This window comes from Nematolebias whitei, chromosome 7, assembly GCF_014905685.2.
Source record: "Nematolebias whitei isolate Nwh7 chromosome 7, NemWhi1, whole genome shotgun sequence".
Classification (NCBI taxonomy): Eukaryota; Metazoa; Chordata; class Actinopteri; order Cyprinodontiformes; family Rivulidae; genus Nematolebias; species Nematolebias whitei.
The window spans coordinates 10,194,635-10,218,879 of NC_056504.1; the positions used below are offsets into that span (position 1 = coordinate 10,194,635).

The 24,245-nt window shown below is 40.2% G+C and overlaps 1 protein-coding gene across 1 annotated transcript in view; it reads right to left on the bottom strand.

The window, feature by feature from the left end:
* The window catches only part of LOC119412260 (A disintegrin and metalloproteinase with thrombospondin motifs 9-like), a 63,757-nt gene that overhangs the window by 37,735 nt on the left and 1,777 nt on the right, over positions 1–24,245 (bottom strand). The window contains exons 3-22 of the mRNA XM_037679245.1: positions 20,096–20,258; positions 16,724–17,055; positions 15,126–15,209; positions 14,926–15,050; positions 14,705–14,745; positions 14,505–14,610; positions 12,739–12,885; positions 11,361–11,502; positions 10,417–10,521; positions 9,359–9,504; positions 8,785–8,966; positions 8,536–8,672; positions 7,492–7,609; positions 7,239–7,334; positions 5,078–5,244; positions 4,775–4,904; positions 2,711–2,837; positions 2,390–2,600; positions 2,139–2,303; positions 417–578 (exon numbers count right to left, since the gene is read on the bottom strand). Of these exons, the coding sequence (XP_037535173.1) occupies positions 417–578; positions 2,139–2,303; positions 2,390–2,600; positions 2,711–2,837; positions 4,775–4,904; positions 5,078–5,244; positions 7,239–7,334; positions 7,492–7,609; positions 8,536–8,672; positions 8,785–8,966; positions 9,359–9,504; positions 10,417–10,521; positions 11,361–11,502; positions 12,739–12,885; positions 14,505–14,610; positions 14,705–14,745; positions 14,926–15,050; positions 15,126–15,209; positions 16,724–17,055; positions 20,096–20,258 (2,886 nt within the window). The remainder of the gene's footprint in view (positions 1–416; positions 579–2,138; positions 2,304–2,389; positions 2,601–2,710; positions 2,838–4,774; positions 4,905–5,077; positions 5,245–7,238; positions 7,335–7,491; positions 7,610–8,535; positions 8,673–8,784; positions 8,967–9,358; positions 9,505–10,416; positions 10,522–11,360; positions 11,503–12,738; positions 12,886–14,504; positions 14,611–14,704; positions 14,746–14,925; positions 15,051–15,125; positions 15,210–16,723; positions 17,056–20,095; positions 20,259–24,245) is intronic.

Sequence of the window (24,245 nt, forward strand, 5' to 3'; positions counted from 1 at the left end):
ATGTTGGTGAGTTTTTGAATGGAACAAACAATGTCAGATATTTACCTTTATCGCTATTATCGGCCGATACTGATACCATGCCGATAATATCGTGCATCCCTAGTTTTAACTTTTTAAACCTAAACAGGTTTTAAGATAAAACACAAAAAACATTTGGTCATACCAGTTAATAAAAGTTCTCCAGACTTGATAAGACCACTGAAAAAAAAACCATTCACTCTGAGCTTGACCAGTGTGACCCATACATCTGACTTAATGTCAGGCAGCGGTAGGTGCAGGTGTCCATTATATGTTCGGAGTCAACCTACATCAGTCTGTTCTTTCACATTCAGCAAAAATACAGTTTGTTGATTTGGACCTTGAACAAAATGTGTTTGCTGCGTACTAAAAAGAATAAAAACACTGAGTGTACTCACTTGTCCCCACGGTCCAACTTGCCAAGACGCACACTCTTGTTGCTGGCAAGTCTGCACTGACTCGGGTTTCGATGAGCCACAAAAATGGTCGTCCAGACGCTCCTCACCAAACTGACACCACGTCTGACGATGCTTGTAGCCTTTCCCACACGTTACAAGGCACTGAAAAAGAAATGTTTCACACCGTCATACACAATGAATTTATTTAGGTTCATTTATGTCGACTGGGACCGACATTCATTCCTTGAAAAGAACCCTTTAAAGCAAATCAACGTGTTGTAGGAGCACAAACTAAGAATAGTTACTTCTTTGTAAGAACACATTTATACAGGGCATTGTAAGTGTTTTGGCAGAAACACATGGGAGATCTGAAAAATTCCTGGAATGCAGTTCTGCAAGCTCCTTGCTGTACAATGCGTTAAAAGTGCAGGACTGTAATCACCACTTTCACAACACTCTGAAGGGAAAAGAGGCTAACGGCTTTCTGAGAACCAGAATTATTTAGAAGACGTTATCAGCTCTAGGGCCCCCCAAAAATTACCGTACAGTAACAACGAGTTAGTGCAATGCTACTTAAATATGCAGAATACAGGCAAATAAACAAACGTGTAACTGCATTAAAAAGATCAACTAAAAAGAAATATTTGCCAAAACTTGATGCATGCACCAATTATGAAAGGAACTCATGTTCTGATCTATTGATTAAGAGCGGACATGAATGGGTGGGTGAATGAAGCCAAATACGGGCACAAGGGGGCAGGTTCCAGCACTAAAAACTCAGTTTAACCAAATATGAAACAAGATGATAAGCTACAAAGAAGTAATTGGATGATCTGATAACATGCTAAGGACAGAGAAGTATAAGTACCGGTACTACACTAGGTAATTACAGAGTGAAAACAGGTGAGCTGATAACTGATGGTTGACAGGCGTGAGCAAGACAAACAGCAATACACAATGTTCAAGAACTGAAAATCTAAAAAGAACAACACTAATGTACCTTGAAAAGATCTTGTGTTATTGGTTAGTGCTTGGTAATATAGGGAACACTCTCAGCTACTACCACACCAACTTTTAGCTCTATATATGCTAAATTGATGAGTTATTTATATTATTCTGCTAAGATTTCTTGGCTATGGGAGTCTTGTTGAATATATACACTCCAAAAGTTAACCAGCTGTAAGTGCACATCTAGTGAAAACTTTCTGAAAGTTTCAAGAAATACTGTCTACACAGAATATTTTTATTACAGACAATGTTGAATCCAACACTTAATAGATTTTTTAAAAAGATCTTGTGCTATCTGCCCTCCGAGTGTGTGTTGGGCATGTGTTTTAGTCACTACCACTGCAAATCTTACTTCAAGGTCTATAAAGCTGACAGAGTACCATTTTTGTGTTTGCTGGTTTATTCAGTGTAATGGCTATTGTGAACTGGGTCAACTCCAAATGTAATCAGTGTTGGATGCACATCCAGTAGTTACTTTCTGAGAGTTTCATTAAAACGTTTAGTGGTTCATGAGATATTTTGCTAACACGCACAGCCACAAACTTTTCAAGGTGACATGTGACGTTAACTCCAAACACTTAAAAACATGAATTATCATTGCAAATGCGTTCACTGAATATTTTGCCATTTTTATAATATGTAACTATTTAGCTAATTATAAGCGACATGTCACAAAACTGCCAAGTTGGTGAAAGCAAAGAAACAACAACTGACCTCGGACCAGTCACCAGTTTTCCATTGTGGGCAGTGGAAATCGTTGCAGGATTGGACGGTCAGTTTGTCCCTTTGACTGCATTTGCTCTCATCCCCGCTGCCCTCAGCGACCTTTCGACACACCGCCCCTCGACGTCGAGTGCCGCCACCGCAGCTTTTTGAGCACTGCATAAACAAACATTTGAGCATCTGCAAATTGAAGCTTCAACAGAATATAGTTTCTGCTGAAACTCTCATTTCTACAGCTGTACCTCTGACCAGGGAGAGTAATCCCAACCACCGGGGTTACAGTCTCCATGGCAACTTTCTTTATCCTCAGGTTTGCGTTGACCACTGCAGTAGCGGTCATCAACCTTCTGGATCTTGCCATCGGGGCGGCTGAACTTGGTGCAATATATTTCCAGAGTGCGATATCCGAGGCCACACTGAGCTGTGCATTCACTTTTACGAGCCACGTGCCACCTGTCAGGGAACAAATCAGATCCAACATTTTATGGCAATCGAGTTTGTACAAAACTGTTTTAAAGAATTACACTCAGGTGATAAAAGCTGGATATCCTGGTGATACAAACCTGAGTTCACATTCAGCGTTGCAGGGCTCGGTGATGACAGCAGGTCGAGCTGTACCGTGACACCTCTGGTCTGACACCACCACACCGTCCGATTCTCTACTGCACAGAATCTTACGCTTACGCTCACCTGGAAAAATACAAAAATACATCATTAAAGAGTAAATAATGTGCCACTATACTCAAACATTAAAAAATATAACCCGCGGCAGAGTCTTTGGTTAAATAATTGCATATATTCATTAAAGTGACACTAAAAAGGCCAATGTGTTGCTTTTGGGTGCTGCGCTGTTCCCTAAAAGTAAGGCACTGGTTTAGACCCTGTTGGTTAACTGGATGTGAGTTTGTTGTTCTTCCTCTGTGTCCTGACTTGAACATATAAGGTTTTCTGTCTCAGCATTCATTTAGTGATGAGCTGGTAGTCATGTTGGTGAGGGGTGCTTTCATTCCTTGGTAATTTATTATGTAATGTTCTGCCAAACATTTAACAATACCTTATGGACAAAAGAGACCTCTGGCCTTTTTTTCATATCCCATTCTTTATGACTGACGCCACAGCTGATAAGCTACTTAGTATTTTCCAGAACATCACTTTTAAAATGATGAGATTATTTTTGCTTTCGTAATAAATTAACAAAAGCATGATGAAAACCATTAAAACTCAAGAAAACCTGACCATCTTCTGCCTGTCATTACCATGCGCAGCATCTTTGAACGCAGTGAAGTCATTAAATAGTCATCTGAGTCCTCGTACGTGCGTGTACAACCAAATGACAGTGAATCCTTAAGCAGTACAAATTGTATCATCTCAGAAACATAATATATCTGAATATTAAACAAGAAACAAAGGAGGAAATTTTGAGACACAAAATGCCAAGAATGAATGTACGTCATATACATTTTTAAAGAATGCTTAGCGTCATAGCATCACTATTATTAATAATTTATCAATATACAAATATTTAAAATGTAATTTATCAAGATTAAACTCAAGTTTCCTGGAAATAAACAACAATGCATGTTCTCTAATAAAATCGGGAACATTCCACAAGCTGATTTTTACATAAAACAATCTGTAGCTGCTCTCTAAGAGAAGAAAGTACCCGAAATACAACTTAAATACAACAATAAACATAAAACCACATGCAGGAAACAAGCATGCACTGGAATTAGATCGCTCCTACATTTTACTTAATGATTGATTTATTTTTTTTAAATATACTGATTTTGCATGTGCTTATTAAGAATTGAATATCCTTTACCCCCTCTTTTTAATTTATTTTCTATACAACTGATAAAGAAGTCACAGGAAACCTCTGCACAGGGGCGGCAGTGGCTGAGTGGTTAAAGCAGTTGTCCTCCAATACAAGAGTTGGGGGTTCGATTCCACCAGCAGTCACATGCTGAAGTGTCCCTGGGCAAGACACTGAACCCCTCACTGCCCTGATGTGTGTCCCATCGGTGTATGAATGTGATAAAGCTCTCATTAGTCTTTGTATAGATCTAGTAGAGTGCTGTAAGAATAGATAAATGAGGCACAGATGGAGTAGGTCACATATTTATAGCTCATGTGGATCCATGTGATATCTTTATGTTAGAAAGTTTTGCATTTCCGTACAAAAGAGCTCAGTGTGTCCCAGCTTTTTGTCTAATGTTCATCCTGCAAGAAACTGTGAAGTTTTGAGGTTTCTCCCTGGAATCCACTGCTGGTTATTCCAGCAGAGCTGTGTCAAAAAGCAGAGGAAGAAACTCCCGCGAGGAACAAAGTGAAGTCATAACACACAGAGGGTTTTAGAGTGTACCTGCAATCCACCTCTGCACGCCCACACGCCCTAACAAACTCACAGTCATGCCAGAGAGGGTGATCTGACACTAAGCGCTCTAAAGTTTGCATTTGTTCTTTTGGTCTCAAGATAAGAAGCTGTTAAATAGTTAAAGAAGGTACATCCCCTCATCTGTTCCTGACTCTGAGGTCTCCTTTCCTCCGTCTCATCTCGACTCTAACATCATTCATCTTTAACCTTCCCGAACACCTCAGTCTGCCAACCACATGTGTCTCCCCCTCACCTTGGCACAGACGGTTGCACTCCTGCCAGGGCCCATACGCGTCCCAGAAGAACTGCTGAGGCTTATCCTCGATGGGGATATTAAAGGAGTACCTGACATCTGGGTTGTAAAGGTTCCCGACGGACAGCACCTGGAAGGAATGCAGGCAATGTGAAATCCATTACAGGTGAGCAATCCAAGCCTTTTCAATACAAGCACACACTTTTGAAGATAATGTAAGAATCATTTAGATTCATTCCGTATTAAGTCATTCTGCTGTGTTTTTGCGTGGGATGGAAAGTGTCCTCCCTCAGCGGACTTTACCTGGACAATGATCTCCTCCTCGATGCGATCGGTACAGTTGATCCTCTCGATCACGTGATCGGAGCCGCTGTACTCGACGACAGCTTCTCCTACTTTGATTTCCCTTTTGAACATGCTGACCACAAATTCTCCGTTGAGCAGGAATTCTCCGCGGCTGCTTGATACGGCTGCAGGAAGACAGAAACGGCGTGCAGTAGAATCAGCTGTGAGATCACGCTGAGAAAACGGCGAGGTTTGAAGCGCGAACAAGCTGACGCCAAAGAATGAATTGAAACTGAATGCAGCGGGAAGGCTTGAAGAGACAGTAGTTTATATTCTGATTTACAGCAAATACTAAAAACCTGATAAGGCATAAACACGTGATCAAGATCAAGGGCCGTGGGCCAGATATGGTCCGTGATGCAGTTTTATCTTGCCTGTTCATCAACTGAGACTCTGTAGACATTTTTAGAGACGTTTTTCAAATTGTCTTAAAACGTCAATGGGAGTTCTCAATTCCTTGTGAGACTCTTTTTGGGTGTCCAGGCCTGGCGATAAATAATAAATATTTAACCCTCCTGCTGCCCTTGGGTCAAAATAACTCACAAGGCTTCAGTGTTGAGACAGGTCATGTGAGCCAGTTTGATCTAAGGGCAGCTCTAGGGTTTTAAAAAAAAAAGAAGAAACTGGTGCAAATTTCTTCAACTTGATTTCTAAAGTGTACTTTAATGGATAAACATCCATAAACATGGAGGTGACAGCCAAGATGGGTACACATCAACAAAACAGCGTGCACGGTCTAGAATGCAGTTTTGCAAGCTGTGCACACAAAATCAGGCTTTTATTTCCAAATGTTTGCCATTTCAAATGTGGTTGTGCAGCTCGCTGGTCAACGCTCAAAACTCAGAGGGACTGGGATTGAAAATGCGTCTGTTTCTCACAATTCTGAGTCACCAGTTCATCTCCAACTGTCACAACCCGGTGATATATTGGCTTTATCACTTCTCATTTTACTTAACGAAAACAAGCAGACTTTGCTCGTTAAACAACTTTGAAGCCAAGAAAATCAAGTTGGATTTGTTTTAATAGTCATTGATTTTGCTGAGTTTGATGATGAATTCAATCAACATTTACTGATGAGCTTGAAGCCATTAGAACATGACAGGTGTCTGCTGGGAGCTAATGCACTTTAGAGCAACAAAGTCTGCATAAAAGTGTTTACTGTTTCCTAAATTCTCTTCCTTCTTCAAAGTAAAATGTAATTATCTGTAAGTTGGGATTTTTTTTAATTGTCATCAAACGTATTACTGAGATAATTGAAAAACTTCTGCCTGAAAGAGAGGCAAAAAATAAAAAGAAAAGAATATGACTTATTAATGTGATTATTTTTCTTTAATCAATAAGTTTGGAATGCGTTCTCAATGTTTTGAGCAAACGTCATTTATATTATTTGTAAGAATATTTAATCACAATACATGTAAAACTGCAGTCAATCTATATATCATTTTCAATAACATTGATCCAGGTTGGCTCTCAGCCACAAGCTGGTTTTAGTTTTGCCTCCTCCTTCCATGCTACAGAGTTTGACACCCCTGGACTAAAATAATCCTCTTTCCTAGAAGAAGTGCCACCATGGGGCATCCCATTCTCTTCACCAACCAGTATTCTGCTCTCATTTGCTCTGAAGCGATTACGGAGCTAATTTCCTGCCTTTGCCTTCCTCGCCACATTACACTAATACAGCTGTCAGAAAAGACAAGCATCCTGAAAAAACCTGGACTGCAAAATAACTATCCTCACACATGAAAAATGCACAAACAGTGAAAGGTGATGCATGTCACACTGAACGAATACAGTCCAGCTGCAGTAGACGTAGACACACAAAGAAAATGTCCAAGCTGACGTGGATTTATATTAGCAGAGAACGCAGAAGACACAAAAGCTGACAAACTGCCTGACTTTGATGGAAATGCATGCACAGACTGAGCTCTAGCTCATTAAAAGTTTAGTGCACACTATACTAACTCCTCGAGTTTGCACTATGTGACTTTACAACAGGATCTGAGCTTGTGCTTTTACCTTAAACATGTCGGTAAAAGAAGAGGTCTTTCTTCTTCCAGCTTCAGAAAATATCACGAATAAAAATGTAATAATTCAAGACAAATTTTAAGGATCTTCTCACCGAGGTAGTTGTCATCCTCCGGTTTCCCTGAGTAGCTGTGCTGACGCACATCTATGTTTGTAGCACCACTGGGTATACGGACTACTTCATTATAGCCTGCAAATATGTTCAGTACACAAACGAATGAGTACACCCGGACTGTTCTGACACAAAAACAAATACGTCAAGGCAATGGAACCGGTGCAATAAGAGCCACTTTCATTTCTATGTGCTGAATGGAGACTGGTGGGGCATAAAAGAGGTCGTAGCTCACCGTAGTGCACAATGTTGAAGGTGCCTGCTACGGTTTTGCAGGAAGAGTTATCACCTCCACACACTCCACACTTGTCTCTCCTGGCTTTAGAGTTCAGTACGTGATCACAGCCTGCTTGCTGCTCCAGAAAAATGCAGAAACACAAGTAGTGTTGGAAAAAAGGCATGTTTTCTTTCATTAGCACATAAGTAGCAGTAACGTTGAAAATAAAAAAATAAAAAAACGCTGAATCAATAACTTGCTTACATTAAAAAAAACACACACAGATCACAAAAGAACACATTTAAACTTTTAATCTAGCTACATATAAACATTTTAAATGAGTCGTTTCACTAAAATCCTTTCAAAATGAACAAAAACACAAAATTGAAATAAAAAGCCCCGGCAGCTTTGAAAACACGTTTTTGGGGTTATTCTGTCAACTATTCGATTAAAAAAAAAAAAAAAAAAAGAGGAAAGCTCTTGCCAGAAGACGAGCAATTCATCTGAGCCGCAGTTAAATCAAAACTCTGTGTGTGGTTCAGGGTGTACACATAACCGCAGCTTCTTTTAAGAAGCAGGCGGACGTGCACATGCATGTCAGCATTCAAGCTTTCAAACCTGAAACATCGCGGTTGAACATTTGAAGAGTCTGCTTCAGCAAAAGATCGAGTATATTCGCTGAATGAATGTGGAAATCAACCCCACACAGTCACTGAGCGGCTGTGGCTGAGTGCTGAGAGCAGTCGTCCTCCAATGCCAGAGTTGGGTGTTCGAGTCCACCAGCAGTCACATGCTGAAGTGTCCCTGAGCAAGACTGAACCCCTCATTGCCTCCGATGTGTGTCCCATCAGTGTATGAATGTGATAACGCTCTGATTATTCTCTGTATAGATCTAGTAGAGTGATGTATGAATGGGTAAATGAGGACACAGGTTGTTGTAAAGAGCTTTGAGTATCTCGCTAAGACAAAAAGGTGCTACAGAAGTACAGTCCATTTACCATTTACCACTGACTGAAGTGATGAATGTGAACCGTAACGAATCAGAACTTTCAATAACCTCACCCTGCACAGGCCCTGCACACAGATGTCGTTGGTGTCGGGTCCACATGGCGTGCCGTCGATGACCCTGTCCCTGAGCTGATAGTAGGCCGTGCTGCCCGCCACTCTGCAGAACAGCTTACACCTGTCCTTCATCAGGACTGAGAGGAAGACAAAACAAAAATCTTCATACAGATCAAATCTATCGCAAGGTTTTCATTATGCATTATTAAATGGGCTCTTAGTAAGAGAAGAAAGAAGGGGGACTCTTACTTCCGCTGTATTTGGGCACCCAGCGAACATTAGGAGGTAGACCGTTGATGTTGAAGTGCCTGCCATCAAAAGCAGCACACTGCTCCTCCCTGAAGTCCTTCTTTTGTTTAGAGCAGGGCTCCGAGTTGCAAGAACGAAACTTCATCCGGCGGCCGACGCAGTACATTCCTCCGTTCTTGGGCCTGAGAGTGAAAACATCCAGGTAAAGCACCAAAACGCAGCTCATGTAACTGTCTCAGTAGATTCTTCCCTCCAGGTGGAATTAGAAATTGTGTCAGCTCTTCTTCAGATCTTGTCTGTTTGTTTTCCATTTCCAACTCTTTCTCATTAAATTTGATTCTTTCTTTCACCCTGTTAATCCAGGATGAAAGACATGACTCGTGACGTGAGTGATCTCTTCACTTATCTGGAAACATCCCCTTAAGATCTGCTGTCAGAGAGCCTGATCTGATGAACACTGGCTATGGAAAGAATCCCCTTAAACTGGTTTGATCTATGGACCATTGACTTTGGCTGGGAGGACGGAAACAAGCCTCACCTGGCGTGCATGACTACAAAGAAGCGGACTACTCACAAGGGCTGGTTGCATTCGCGCATCGCTATCATTATGCCGCCGCCGCACGTTCGTGAGCAGGTGCCGAAAGGACTCCAACCCCCCCACGCCCCCTCCACAGGCGCGGTGTTGTGCTCTCTGACTATACACGAGCCGTGTTTGCAGTGCTGCAAGGACAGAGAGGGAAGAGCAATCACTGAAGAGGTACTAGAAAATAAAGGAATTTAAACTATAAAACTGAAAAAACAGACAGTGTAACAATAAATATATATGCACAACATCTGGCAGCAGATCTGTTTGTTCCTTTGAGCTTCGACTATAATCTGAAAGAAATTAGCGAAGCAAACAGAAAAAGGAAAAACGATACAGCACAGCTGGAAGGAAACAAAATAGTCAGTAAATTAAACTCAACTCCATACAAAAGAATTATATTACAACTTTTGCTTTAAGTCTTTAGTGTCGTTCAGTTATTTTTGCACTCGTTTTACTCTTTTGGATCATTTCCTGCCCGTTCATTTTCACAGAAAGCCAGATGTTGGTGAGGAAGTTTAGATTCAAAGCTGCTCACTGACAGGCGCCTGGAGAGAAACCATCGGCCTCATGCTAGTTCTGTATGCCAGCAATTTAAAGGTTTACAAGTGTACTCAATCCGATAGAAAAGTCATTTTTGGCAAATGTTGGTAAATTTGTCTTTTGATGTCATTTTGCACGTAATACATTAATAAGGAACAACTGTGTGGTCATAACTTTATATAAAAAAGGGGAATTTAAGTTTTAAAACATTATGTAAAAAATGAAAGTGTATTTCTCTGCACAGAATAGGACTCCATAGGTTTTTAGCTACATTTATCCATTAAATATATAGTTTGGATCTTTTACTTTGAGGTTCTGTGAAAAGGTTTTGAACAATTAATATCTTACCTGTTGTAGATAGCTTTTAAACGACCCCCGTTTGGACAAATATTGATACATTTTGACATAGATGGATGAACTAAAGTTAATCTTTGCAGAACCTTTTTACTTACACTTTTTTTTACTTTTCAGAACTCTCCCCCCATACAAGCCCACATGACTCTTACCTTCCCAGGTGAGCATTCGGTGCCATCTGCCCACGGCATGTGCTGCGTCCTGCAGCCCCTCTGGGCTCCCTCCGGACTGGTGCACCACAGCCTCCGACACTGACTCTAACAATCCCACACAAACACAAACAATCTGTTAGTGCTGGCATCCCTCACATTGAGCAGTTTGCTTATCTTACGTTATAAAATTATGTATCTAGAGGGGATTCAGTACATTGCATAGGTCAGGTGTTTCTCAGCCTGCAAGACTTTTCATGGTGGGCAGAAAACATTTAACTACCGTAATTTCCGGTGTATAAGTCACCGTTTTTTGCATAAATTTGTCAGTCCTGCGACTTATACGCCAAAGCGACTTATATACATATTTTTCCATATTCATAATGAAATTTTTGACTGACGCTTTAAATTTCTAAGAACTGCAACAGCGAGTCCTAACGTGACCACTCGCTTCACTCAGCTGGTGCAGGCGGAGGAACGCTGGAGAGCCAGTGGCTCCAGCCATGAAGAATGGATGAATGGATGGATGGATGGATGGATGGATGGATGGCGCCACACAGCCCAGGCAAAATCAAGCTGTTTTGACCATTAAATAAATGCATAATAAATGCGACTTACATGTTTTTTTCCTCTGTGATGTTTTTTTTTTTGACTATGCGACTTATACTCCAGAGCAACTTATACAACGGAAAACGCTGTAATATAAATTATGTTGAGCCGATTTTGAAGACTTTTTAACATTTACAAATGAAATATACCAATTTAATTCAATTTTTGTCTTATCTCTTTCTTTGAAATGTTCCCGTAAGTTTAACATCATACATCTTTCAGTTTACTTGTATTTCAGAGAGAATCGTTTGATGTTTTGAAATACAGCAAGTGTCTTTAACTTAAGCTGACAACCACTTCCAGATTACAACAACAAGCTTCCTGATGACTCCACTCACCATGTAAGGGCACAACTGCGTTCCAGGTCCAAATATCAACTCGCACTGTTTATTGACGCTGTATATCCGCCCGGGCAGCTGCTGCGACAGACTGTACGGCCGAGACACGGGCTCGTCCAGCAAGCACTCGCCGTATCCTGTGCTATTGAGAAATAAAAACGAAATGACTTAAAAGAAAAAAAGAGAGAAAACGAGTCACAAACAGACAGAGAGCACACTCAGTACAGCTGGAGTTGGGTCGTTTTCTGTGCATATACAGAACAGCTTGACAAGCGTCTGCGTAGCTGCAGGGATCTTATAGTAAGTTTCCTGGGACTTCTCATTTTTGTTGCTGACAAAAAAAAAAAAAAAAAAAATCCCACTGCTGTATGTACATGGGTAACTGGTACCGTATTTTTCGGACTATAAGGCGCGCTGGATTATACGACGCAATGTCAATGAACGGGTCTGGTTTCATACATAAGGCACATTAAGAGTCGGATAAGTCAAACTTTATTCAACTCATTCACAATAACCACATAAAATCGGTTCGAGGTCAGTAAGAACAACCAGAATTAATACACAAGGCATACCTAATCAGGTGCACCTTATGTATTAATATGTATAGCAGAGGTGCCCAAAGTGGGGCCCGCGGGCCAAAGTTGGCCCGCCAAGCCATTTGGGTTGGCCCGCCAAGCAGTCTTCATTACTATATTAAAATTTCCTTTGAAGAATCAATGCGTTTTCACTCAGTCATTCCACTGACTTTAATGTTAGATGGAAAAGTCGGCACATTGACTCCCGTATATATGGGACTGTTTATTTATGTTCATATTATTGTTGCTGTTAATTTGTGTTGCTGTTGGACATGCATTTTTTGACATTTTACACTACAAATAATTATACTGAAATGCCAAAATTTCAATATTTGTTTGAATTTCTTATATACGACTTACATATTTGTTATATTTTGGGTTCTGTAAAGTTCTTTATACAGAATGGAAGGTTAAATAGCTGTATAAAAATAAATGGACTTTACTTAAAGATGTCTTTGCATTTCATGCATTATATTATTGCATTTGGCCCGAGTCCTCTGATAAGATTTTAAATTTGGCCCTCGCAGTGAAAAAGTTTGGGCACCCCTGATGTATACAATATTAATATGTTTAATAATATGTATTATTATGTATAAAAGTTATGTTTTAGGCTCGCTGTTGATTTTTAAGAAAATTAAATGACTTTAAGTGCCTTATAGTCCGAAAAATATGGTAAGTTTATACAGTATATAAAATAATGTATTTTAAATATCGTTTGACCAGATTTGCAAAGTGATTTTTAATTTTTAACATTCTGCCAGATGCACACTAGTAAGAGGGGTGAAGAAAACAGTGCGACCTACTCTAGAAACTCTGTGATGTACTTCCTGCTACATTTGGACCACAACCAAGGGTTTGTGTTGTAATTAAGCGTGGGAGCCATCACATGTTGCTGGATCTTCACTCCGTCCTCCTTACACTTGTTACTGTCGTCATGAGGCATGTTGAATCTGGAAAACACATTCAAGTGTGGTAAACAAAAACTGGATTACAAAAACTTTTGCAGAACAAAACAATTTCCTGTCATTTTTCTTGTAGTTTTGCACCAAATATCAAGGTTTAAAGCAATAAAGGGTTTAATTCTTTCAGGATATATAACATTTTAATTTAATTTTATAACATTTTAGCATTTATCAAGCAGGATCTTTAATCAAAATTGTTTCCATTGTTACTGTTACATTGGCTTTAGGAAACTAGTTCATGAATGTTTGTATGTTTTGCATTTTGAACGTTTGCAAAGACACCTTGAAAAAAATTTGAAGGGTGCCATTTCAGCTACTGCCTGGAATTTAAATGTTCATAATTTAATCCTTAAAAGCATCAACAACTTGTTACTTAGGAGTCTAAGATGATGTAACAACAGGGTGTAACAAGAACCAAAATTTTAAAAATGCTAAAGTTGCTGGTAGTGACTCATTAGGATCACCATGGTAACAACACACCTGTGTCTTTCACTCCCTGACATTACTCCTAACAAAACTGGCAGACAGGAACTCAGAGTTAATAAAGGCTCAAACATTAGTTTAGTGTAAAAAAAAAAAAAATCTAATAATCATATAGAAAAATAAAGAAGCTGTAATTTACATGTAATATAATTTTTGCATGTTTACAGTATTTTATATAAGGAACAAGACAAGTAAAAAAAAACACTACTTCAGTTATGAAAGAAATAATTCTGAGTTCAGACTGAGATTTGGGATCTGAGAAATAAACATCAGTCCTATAGCAGTGAGAAGTTTACTGCGCAAAACAAACACCTACATTTTGATGTATAAACCAGATAAGATGTGTGGAGTTTGTGGAAATAAGGATGTTTACAAAAGTTTTGATGACACAAACATTACATCATTTCACTAAGTTTAACATGTTGCCAAAGCCACTTCTGTCATGTGACTTGTTTAAACTTTAAATCCTGTTTTATTACCTGAACTTTAGAGCTTTTAAGAGCTTTAAGTTTTCTCTCATTTTGCCAGATTTCAATTATTGTGTATTTTTGTCTACCATGCAGAGGTCTGCTTCCAAAAAATCACTTCACACTGTTCCTGATTGAGCTGCATGTTTTGATGTATTTTGTATGGATTTCTACAAAACTGAGGAATGAGTAGAAAATCAATGATCCTGATGGACACGAAAATTTAACAAGTGAGTAATAATATGAGTGGTTCACTGCTTAAACACTGGCACATTTACAGGGGAGAGAGTTAAGCTCATGTAAGAAGGCAAACTGCAATCCGTGGTGTACGGCTACAGCAGGACGCTGCCTGCTGAGCTGTTCACCTTCAGCCTGTAACAGCCTCCGCTGCAGAGAACTAGCACCCCTGGTTCAGGGTGACGCTGGACTTTGGATAATCCAGAGTTGATGGGAAAAGCATAAACTCTGAGAAACAATGCAATTTATAGTCTTTTTTCCCCGTTTCAAAATAAAAGACAGACTTGTTTTGGGCGTCAGAAGGTACACAAGAGCACACACAAGAATCCATGTGTTCTGTGTTGCCAGAGCTTTTCTCTTTTTTTGGACTCAGAGTCATCTGATGTAAACACTGAGCAGAAGCACGATGGATGTACTCACACATGGCCGAGTTCGTGGGCTATAGTGAAGGCCGTGCTGAGCCCATTGTCCTCACTGATGCTGCAGCTTCTGTACGGATCACACACTGTACCCAGCTCTGCAAGTCCTGAGCAACACAAGACTTACTTCAGTTTCCCTAAAGGATGCAATCGTCAAAATGACGGCTTCTCAATTCATTTTTTTTAAATATACCCATTTACCTAAGGTGTCACACTTATCCCTCGCTCTGCAGATGTCTTGCCTGTAAGTGAAGAAAACAGATTGTGGTAAACGGCAAACAAGCAACCTTTAAAGTCTTCCCTTTGATCAGACTTTTTTGATGCACTTATCCTCTTGTTTATTGGATAATTCTGATCTTTCAGACTTAAAAGCATGTTCAAAGAGCTCAAGAGGAGAAGGAGTCTGGACCATTCCCCTGCACCTGGTGATAAGGATGGCTGTGTCGTGATGGGAGTGGTGGCTATCATCCAAGACATTCTGACTCTGCTGCCAGATGCAGAAGTTCTTTAAAGTGGTCTGTGCGTTGAAGGAGATGACTGGACCGTCCTGAGAAACAAACACACAAAGGAAGCGGTCACCTCGGATAGGAACGCAAACTGTGGTGGATGCAACAAGACTTACCAACTCGTTGTTCATTATCACTAACTTAACGATCACAATGTTAATCAGGTTGCCTATGCTGTGATCCTTGTAGATGGAAGAAACCTGGAAAAGAGAAGAAAATGCAACTTTAAATCTCTGCGTCTCGTTTGAACACGAGACAGGAATTAAGCTTAATATAAATGAATATACAAATATGCATATGGAGGGTTGACGTAGGATTCTAGCTGTGCAACAGTCTGGTCTTTGCTGAATGTCCTGGTTCACGATCAAAAGCGGGTCAGTTCAGCACACAAACTCTTCTACTATAAAGCCGTGCTTTTGTAATGGATGCAGTGTGGAGTTCACATTATGTTCCTGAAATCTGCAAGGCCTTCCCAGAGAAAGACTATGTCTGTATGGAAATATATGTTGTTCTAAAACCTGTAAATATATACTTTTTTTGTATTGGTGGTGCCTTTCCAGATGCGTAAGCTCCCTATACGATGGGCACTAATGCACCCCTATACCATCAGAGAGGCAGGCTTTTGAACTGCCTGACAACAGGCCATATGGTTCGTCTCCTCTTTAGTATGGAGGATGTGGCGTCCAAAGAAATTCAACTTTTAGTTGATCCAACCATAAGTTTGTCTCCAAAATCACAGCGTTGTTTCTGGTTGGTGTTCTACACAGATCCATAACAGAACCAGACCTGCGTTTAATGTTATGCTGCCTACGGGGTCAAAGATCACGGCCATCCAATATAGAATTTCCACCTGGTCCTTAGAGCTGAGAGATTTCTCAAGATTCTTCAAATCTTTAGATGATAGTATTAACTATAAATGACAACATATTCAAAGTTGCCCCAAATTTTAATTGAGGAACATTATTCTGATTTTTTTTTAGACAGTTTTTTTGCACAGACCAGAAAACCTCTACCCATCTTTACATCTAAGAGAACTAGCCTCTCTAAAATGTTCTTTTAATACAGTTTTTTTCAATTAACCTAAATTGTTGCAAAATGCTCTTCCAGCTTCCAGTCTTTTGCTGCCTGTCCTAAATTTTCTGAGGCGCTATCAGCAAATTTCTTATTTGAAACATTTGTTATGTTTACTATGTTTTATTGTGAATAAAAATTGGATTTTCGAGATGTGCAAAGCGTTGTGTTCTGTTTTAACTTAAATTTTACACAGTGTTTCAGAACTGGGGTTGTATTTAGTAGTAATAAGTGTTAGCTCTCTGTCTGCAGTTTCAATAGACATAAAAAGCAGCCCGAGCCATTGAACAAAAAGAAGCCTTTCCTAAGAACAAAATATAGGTCATCTTAACCTCCCCCTGAAGACCGCCAGCCCCAGAAGCCTGTGGAAGCAGCTGTTTGAAGTGGCTGGGAGTAAGTGGTCTTTGCAACATACCTGAGCTTATTTTTTAACATTTATCAAAGCTGTCAGACAGACTCTCCCCCCAGTTGTCTTCTTTTAAATCTTGCTTTTTAAAAAAAAAAAAAAATCTGTTTACCCCTGCCCTGTGCTGCCCTTTTCCCGACCACAAGCCACCTTCAAAGGCTCACTGACCTGCAGCCAGAACAGGTACACACACTGCAGCAATCTTCACAAACCTCCTTTGACCACAGCCAAACTTACTATGGACATTAACGTGAGGATGTAGTGCTGCAGGTTGTTGCCATGATGCTCCACCATTTTGCTGTCGGCGACCAGCATGACTTCAACAAAGCGCGGGTAGGAGAGGAAACGCTTTGATCTCCTGTGAGGTCCTGAGTCCCCGCTGCTATCATTTGATGGTCTAGTGCTGCTAATGCCCTGCTCGGATTTGAGCCGAGCGTTACCGGCCAGGCTGACGCTCAGAGACTCCAGGTCGTTGAATATACTGGTTCTGACTTCAGGCTGGGAGACAGCGGTGACCCCGGTGGCTGGCGTCCTCTTCAGCTTGTGTCTCTTATGTCGGTGTTTGTGTCCTAAAGTGAGAAACCAGAGGGGAATGAGGGCATGCATGAATAAATACACACTCAGAGAAAAAAGACAAGACCTAAATCATTGTTTGTTGAGAGAATGTGGTTTGAATGAAGCAACGTTTATGGGTCATGGCTTTAACACTGCAGACGCCTGCTTTATGCTGCTGCCTCTCTGTTGTATTTATCGCCGCTCAAAGATTGTGTTGACAGATGATTACTGACTGAAGTGCCTGTTTTTCTCTCTCCCTTTACTTTGAAACCAGAAGAAGAAGAAAAGGGCAAAGGGTTCAAGCGAGGTGACAGAGCATTTGCTGTTGTTGCTCCCACGTTATGGAACAATTTACATTTGAGTATCAGACAGGCCTCTTCTCTTCCCGTTTTTAAATCTCTTTTAAAAACACACTTTTATTCTTTTTTTTTTTTAACACACCATGACCTTATCGTGTATGGCACCTTAATACACACCTGCTATGAACCTGGTATGTGTATATTTTTATGTTTCTTTGTGTATGCTTGGTATGTTTTTATTGTCTTAATCTATTTTTGTCTTATTATACAGCACTTTGACTACCCCTGCGGTTTTTTAAAACGTGCTTTAGAAATAAAGGTGATTGCTTGATTGATAGGTAAGCCTGAAGCGCAGCCATAAAAACCAACAGCAACACAAAGATTTAACAAACTGCTGTGCACGTACAGTACACTGACTGGACTGCTCTCAACGTGAGAACCAAAACCTCTTAAGGAATGCTTTAATCATCATCTATTAAAAATATACAGTGTTTTCATAATGCATAAAACCCCACAAGGTCACATTAGATTTATCTTCCATTCTCTTTGGATTCAACTCACAATCCCACCAAAAAAAATAAAATAAATAAATATATATATATATATATATATATAAAGTGCATTCAGTATTGTCTTGTCTGCACACAGAAAACTTCCTCTGAATGGTAATGACACAAACAATTTAAAGTTTACCATAGTTCCGTTAAAGAATGCATATCACCCACTGCCCTGCATGGTCAAAGTTTGAAACTGAGCAATCTGTTAACATTTGGACTGTGTGGCTGTGATGACTCTCAGCTACTACCACACTCAACACTTCAATATCTGTAAAATGAGGGCGTTAGAGACATTTTTGTGATTGCTAAAGTTGATTAACGGCGGCAGCAGCCCACTTAAATCAGGCTGACTAAAAGTTAACAAGCTGAAGATGTTTTCACTGAGTACTTGCTGATTTTTCTATCAAATTTGTCCAATAGTCCAAGAGATATTTTGCTAACAGCTGGACAAATAAACGCATGCACACACACGCTGGCAATTACAAGATTGGCTGTCAATAACAGAGGTGGACAAGAACAGAAAAGTGCAATAAAAAGTCTCAAGAAAGTTTTGACAGTTTCCACTTCTGCTGTATTTTATAAGAAAGCCATCTAATAATTATCATCACACCCGTGCGTGTTACTATGGGATGTTTTTAACATGTTCACTGTTGTTTATATACTGTTTCTTCTTTACACTTTATATTGTTTCTATCGTCAGGTGCAACTGGGACCCTGTGCACATAATTTCATTCCACCTCATGTACCACATGTGATGAGAATGGCAATAAAACTGACTTGACTTGTTTGCTGCTGCAGCATTTTTAAAGCACACTGAAAACGGCTGATTTGGCAGAACTAAAAGTAAGTTTGTGCTTTTTTTTTTTTTTTTTACACTAAAATCTACAAGTGTAGACTTGGAACGTCCAGAACTCGCCTGATCGTCTTCTGGTGATTCTGATTTCTGCAGAAACACGGTGTTAGTTGTTTTTGCTGTTTGAGACGCTGCCTTATAGACAAGTTCTGCTCAAGGGACCTTCGAGCTGCTTCGTTTTTCTAAATCGCATCAATGGAAAAGGGCAATTTAGTTTCCATAGCAACAATTAATTGCCCATCTTGAACAGTTAAGTTCATGCAATTTACAATGTTTCCGATTCAAATGTGAAATTACGCATCATTCAAACGCATCAAACACGATTCTATCAACTACAATTATCAGCTAAAAACTCGTAAAAATATAATAACGTTCAACTTGCACTAATTGAAGTAGGTAAATGTTTGTATATTAAAGGATTGAATGCTTTTCAACTACAGACCTGTTTTTTCTAGTGCATTTTCCTCTAGGTTAGGGGTGTTTTTTCTGCTGAATTGTGGAATCAAACGCAACAGAAACATTTCCGTACACAGTGACACCAAACTTCTGCCCAACAATTTCCAGCAGACAAAGAAGACGAAAACATTCAACATTTGTTTGACTTGGTTTTGATTATTTGACTGTTTTAAGTTGGCGTTGCTTCTCCGTTACACAGTTTACACAACGCGCTCGCCGTAGAGGGTCCACTCGAGCTGCTTATCAAAGAACCAGAGGAAGTCCAAGAGTCAACAGGAAGTTCAGCCAGTAAACTGAGATGGGGCGATACAAGGGTGAACTTCCAAAGTTTTTTGTTTTTTGTTCATGTGTGAGAGCTGAACAGCTTCCTCGCTGCTGTGACGAGGCAGGAACTGCAACGTGCATAGGTATTTTTTTCTGTACTTTCACTTTAATTCATTCATTGCGCTCCAGGTTTTAATCAGAGCCTAAGAGCGGTTTAATCTATAGGAAAAAACGTGTTTTTATCTACTCAATTTATTTTATTTTTTTTTAAGTTTCTGCTGCATAATCAGCTCCTTACAACTGAGAGTGGAGCCTGTTTCCACACCTGATCACGTCCATGGGAACCAGTGGTGCACACATATGGAAAAAGTCTTCACACACAAACCACACACTTCCTTCCACGCACATAAAAAGCAATCACATGCACACAGTGTTTTGAAGCCCAGCCACTGGGAGGTCCCTGCTCCGAGGCAGCGTCACTAACAGGGTGAGGGGTGACTGGAGCAGATATTTAGGTCAGCTGACGAACAGTGGAGCCAGCTGTAGGCTCACAGCAGCACATGTGGAGCTTCTTGAGTTTTGGCATAGTTTTAAGGATTTGTCTGCATGCATGTGTATGCCACACCTGAAGTGTCACAAGCCGAGGTTGCTTCAGACGTGTGGTTCTTTGATGCACGTTTCTTGTACACGACGTGAGGTTTTGTGTGTTCTTCCTCGAAGTGTTCCCCTTCGTAGCTGTGCAGGGGCTCCACAAAGTACTCCCCATCTGGAGACCTGAAAGTGCCAAGCTAGCAAGCGGGGAGAAGAAAGATGCAGAGCAGTTAGTCTCCATCAGTCTCGTTTCTGTAAATATTTCTTAATGGGAGAAAAGAAGGGGTTACAGATGAGCTCTAAATAGTTTTGATGTGAGCTATGAGCGTTGCCATTTAAATCTGATGTCATTAATTTGTTGAAGGAAACACAAATACCTTTCAAGAAAGCCAAACTTACATTTAGTTTTTATGTGACAGATGCAGGGACAAAGGAAACTACTTTAAATGTCTTCATGAGCAACGCCAGACAAACAAATATGGGGTTTGACTCCAGCAGCACGCTAAACAAAGCTTAGAGGACCAGGTTTACCATTGTGTGACATCACCCATTTATTTATATTAAAGAACATCAATTCTGGTTCATGGACCATGCACTTCCAGCCCCAGTGAGGACATCTTTGGGCCTGCAGGGGTATGGGGGCATTGGATGGAGAGCTCATATTTTTAAAGCTGCAGGTTTTCCAGGTCAGATTTATGTTTGAGGTTCTTTAGTGTGACACTTTTTCCTATACTGACCATAAACTAAAGGTTTATTCTTCTCATTAGGTAAAGACTGGATATACATATAAAAACACACAAATGTGTCATCATTCGAGACAGTAATGTTCAACTAAGTTTCCAGAATGATGGCTTGTCATTTCCCAGTAAATAGCAAAATTCATTAAACCTTTATTTATACAGGTTAGTCTCAATGAGCCCCGAGGACTCGTTTACCAGAGAGCCCTGTTTTAAACAAAGAACACAGATGAGAACAGTAGACAATCATATAAAAAGAAAATCATTTTGCAAGAAAGTTAGTATAATAAATGTGATTGATTTCTTAAATTGGTGCATTTTCGTCCGATGTCTTTGGCTTTCTGCATCATATTATTTCATTCTGTTCAACTCAGACACATTAATTTTTTTTTATATATGTTTTAATATCCATCCATCCATCCATTTTCTTTACCCGCTTATTCCATTTTGGGTCACGGGGGTCGCTGGTGCCCATGTCCAGCAATCACTGTGCGAGGGGCGGGGGACACCCTGGACGGGTCGCAAGTCCATCACAGGGCCACATAGAGACAAACGAGACAAACAACCATTCACTCTCTCACTCACACCTAGGGACAATTTAGAGTTACCAATCAGCCTAACATGCATGTTTTTGGTCTGTGGGAGGAAACCGGAGTACCCGGAGAAAACCCACGCATGCACGGAGAGAACATGCAAACTCCACCCAGAAAGGCCCCTGGACCGGGGTTTGAACCAAGGACCTGCTCGCTGAGAGGCAGCAGCTCTACCAGTTGCGCCACCGTGCTGCCATGTTTTAATATAATATGTATTTTTGAAATGCTTTACTACTCATTGCTAAAACGATAAAAGAAAATATGTTTCTTTTTATGTTTATGAGTTCCAACTAATCCCAACATGCTGGGAAAAACTAAAAATGCACACAAAGCAAACGCTCAGGACCCAGGAGGTTAAAATAAATATAACATGGTCTCTGGATCTCAGGACACCTGAAGTGGTCCTGACCTTTGGGTTTTACCTGATATCACCTTCATGAACACTTAAATCTCTGCATATGCACCTGTTTTCTGTCTACTGTCTTTAATTATCTAGAAGTTGCAACGTTTAGTTTTATCCTCTCCATCTCAATGTTAACTCCTGTCTTTGTCTCTATGTGGACGCCTGGGACTTGTCTCTGCTTTGAATCACATTTCCGTCGTTTGACAAGCACCACACTTTCAACTTCTCAAGTCATGGTGTTCCCCAGGGCTCTGTGCGCGGTCCTATGCAGTGTACACCATTTAATTCATTAGATGACCTAGACCCAGTGTTCTCTGGGACCCTATACCAGGTTTTTCTGAGACCCTATGGGAGTGGTGGCACAGAGATTACAGAAAATGGGCCTGTGATCGGAAAGTCGCTGGTTCAACTCCCGGTACCGTCTACATCAAAAATGTAGGTGGAAAAGGTGAAATACCCACACCTGCCTCCACCCTTACTTGTCCCACCCGGGGCCTCTGAGCAAGGTCCTTAAATCCCACCATCTGCTCCCAAAAAAACAGGTCTCTCTTGAAAATGAGTTCGCATGACTCAATGAGACTACCTGTATAAATAAAGGGCAAATTAAATGAAAACATTCAATTCAATTCAATTTTTTTTTGTGCCAAGTCACAACAGAAATCATCTCAGGGCACTGAACAGAAACATTCATTTATAAAATAATAATTTAACACTATTTATTTGAGGAGCAGACTGCTTTGAATTTAACTCCATCACAGAACTCTCATCTTGAGCAAACATGAAGGCGACAGTGGGAAGAAAAAACTCCCTCATGAGGAAGAAACCTTTAGCAGAACCAGACCCAGGACAAGCGGCCATCTGCTTCGACCGGCTGGGTTTGAGAGGAGCAGGAAATGGATAAATGTTACTAAATACATAATATAATAGTAAACAGGTTATAGCAGGTCTTTTTCTCAGCCTACACCTTTATAAATGAAGGATACCTGCTGCTGCAGCTTAAGTAGAGCGGTCTGTGTTTATTGGGTACAAGATTTGAGCTGCTCAGCAGCTTGTGGTTGCCACCTCCTTCGTGTCTTCATGATGATTTACACATTTATAATAAGAGACAGACCTGGGATACAGGCAATGAAACACAAACTCCCTGAAGCTCTACCATTTGTTGGAAGTTGGGAACAATGATTTGCATCTAACTGGACCTCCTGGGGAAAGATGTCACCTTGATGGTAGTCTCTTCAAAGCTTTAAACACACACCTCTGCATCCTTATGGGGAAAGATAAGATACAAGTGTGTCACTTTTATTTAATTTAAGATTTAGGAACCTTCGCAAAAGAAATGCCTGATAACAACCTGGATGCTCTTTTTCATCTTTTCCACACAGACACCAAAGTTTTTCGCCAAAGCAAAGTCCTGAAAGTCCTTCTGTTCATCTGCGAAGAGCTCAAACCCAGAGAGAGCTGCAGTGTTTCTGTGCAGAGTTGATATATGGCTTCCTGCATGCAGAGCATCTCAAGTTTCATTTCAGGATGGAGCAGGAGACTCTGCTGAGTGACAGGGATTTTTTTCATATAACTCCACTCCCATGTGGTGATATTGATATAATAATGTGATGATTTTGTGTTTGAAGCAGCGATTTGCAGTTTTAGTTTTTACCCCTTCAGGCTTCCTCTGACCAGATTGTATCTAAATATTATGCAGACGCCTCTCCACAAAGTTACAACTTTAATTGTGGATTTCATGACATTTTGTGTGATTTTTTTTTATGGCTCTCTTTCAACTTTGAGTATGCCACTATTATCCAATTTTATATTTGTTTTCGAAAATGATCTTCTCACATCCTCACATCGTGAACAAAAAGTTTTAAATGAACAACTTATACGCTGAATCTGTGCATTTTAGAAAACAGTCCAAGATTTTGCTGAACATGCTTCGCATCCATGCTTTTTGCAAACATCAGTAGAAATGAACTTATTCACAAGTTGTTAGAACAAATGTACATTCTGGAAATAATAGTTCGTATAAACAGATGAAATGGGGGAATTTGCACGCATTTACGAATGATGCCTGAATCACAAGGGAAGGAATCAAAGCACACCTGTTACGATTTATCAGGAAAACCCTGAGAATAAATGCTTTTGGCCTCAGAGCCTGTGTATTTCTCAAGGCATGTTAAGCGTGACTTTGAGGTTTGTGATGTTTCAGATAATCTTTATGCCAGCCCAGCAACATTTGACTTGTTGCTCCTTTGCTGTGAACAACCAACAGAGCAGCTCAGGAGGAAAAAATCTTGGCACAAGCATCATACAGGGCAAAGTCATATTAGTATGGCAGAAATGATAATCTGAAAACATTTTATTCAAGGGTGTTAAGAAGGTAAAAAAAAAAAAACACTCCAAAAGCATTAATGTCTGTTTGAGAATGCATGTGCCCTCAGAGGCCCTAAACGTACACTA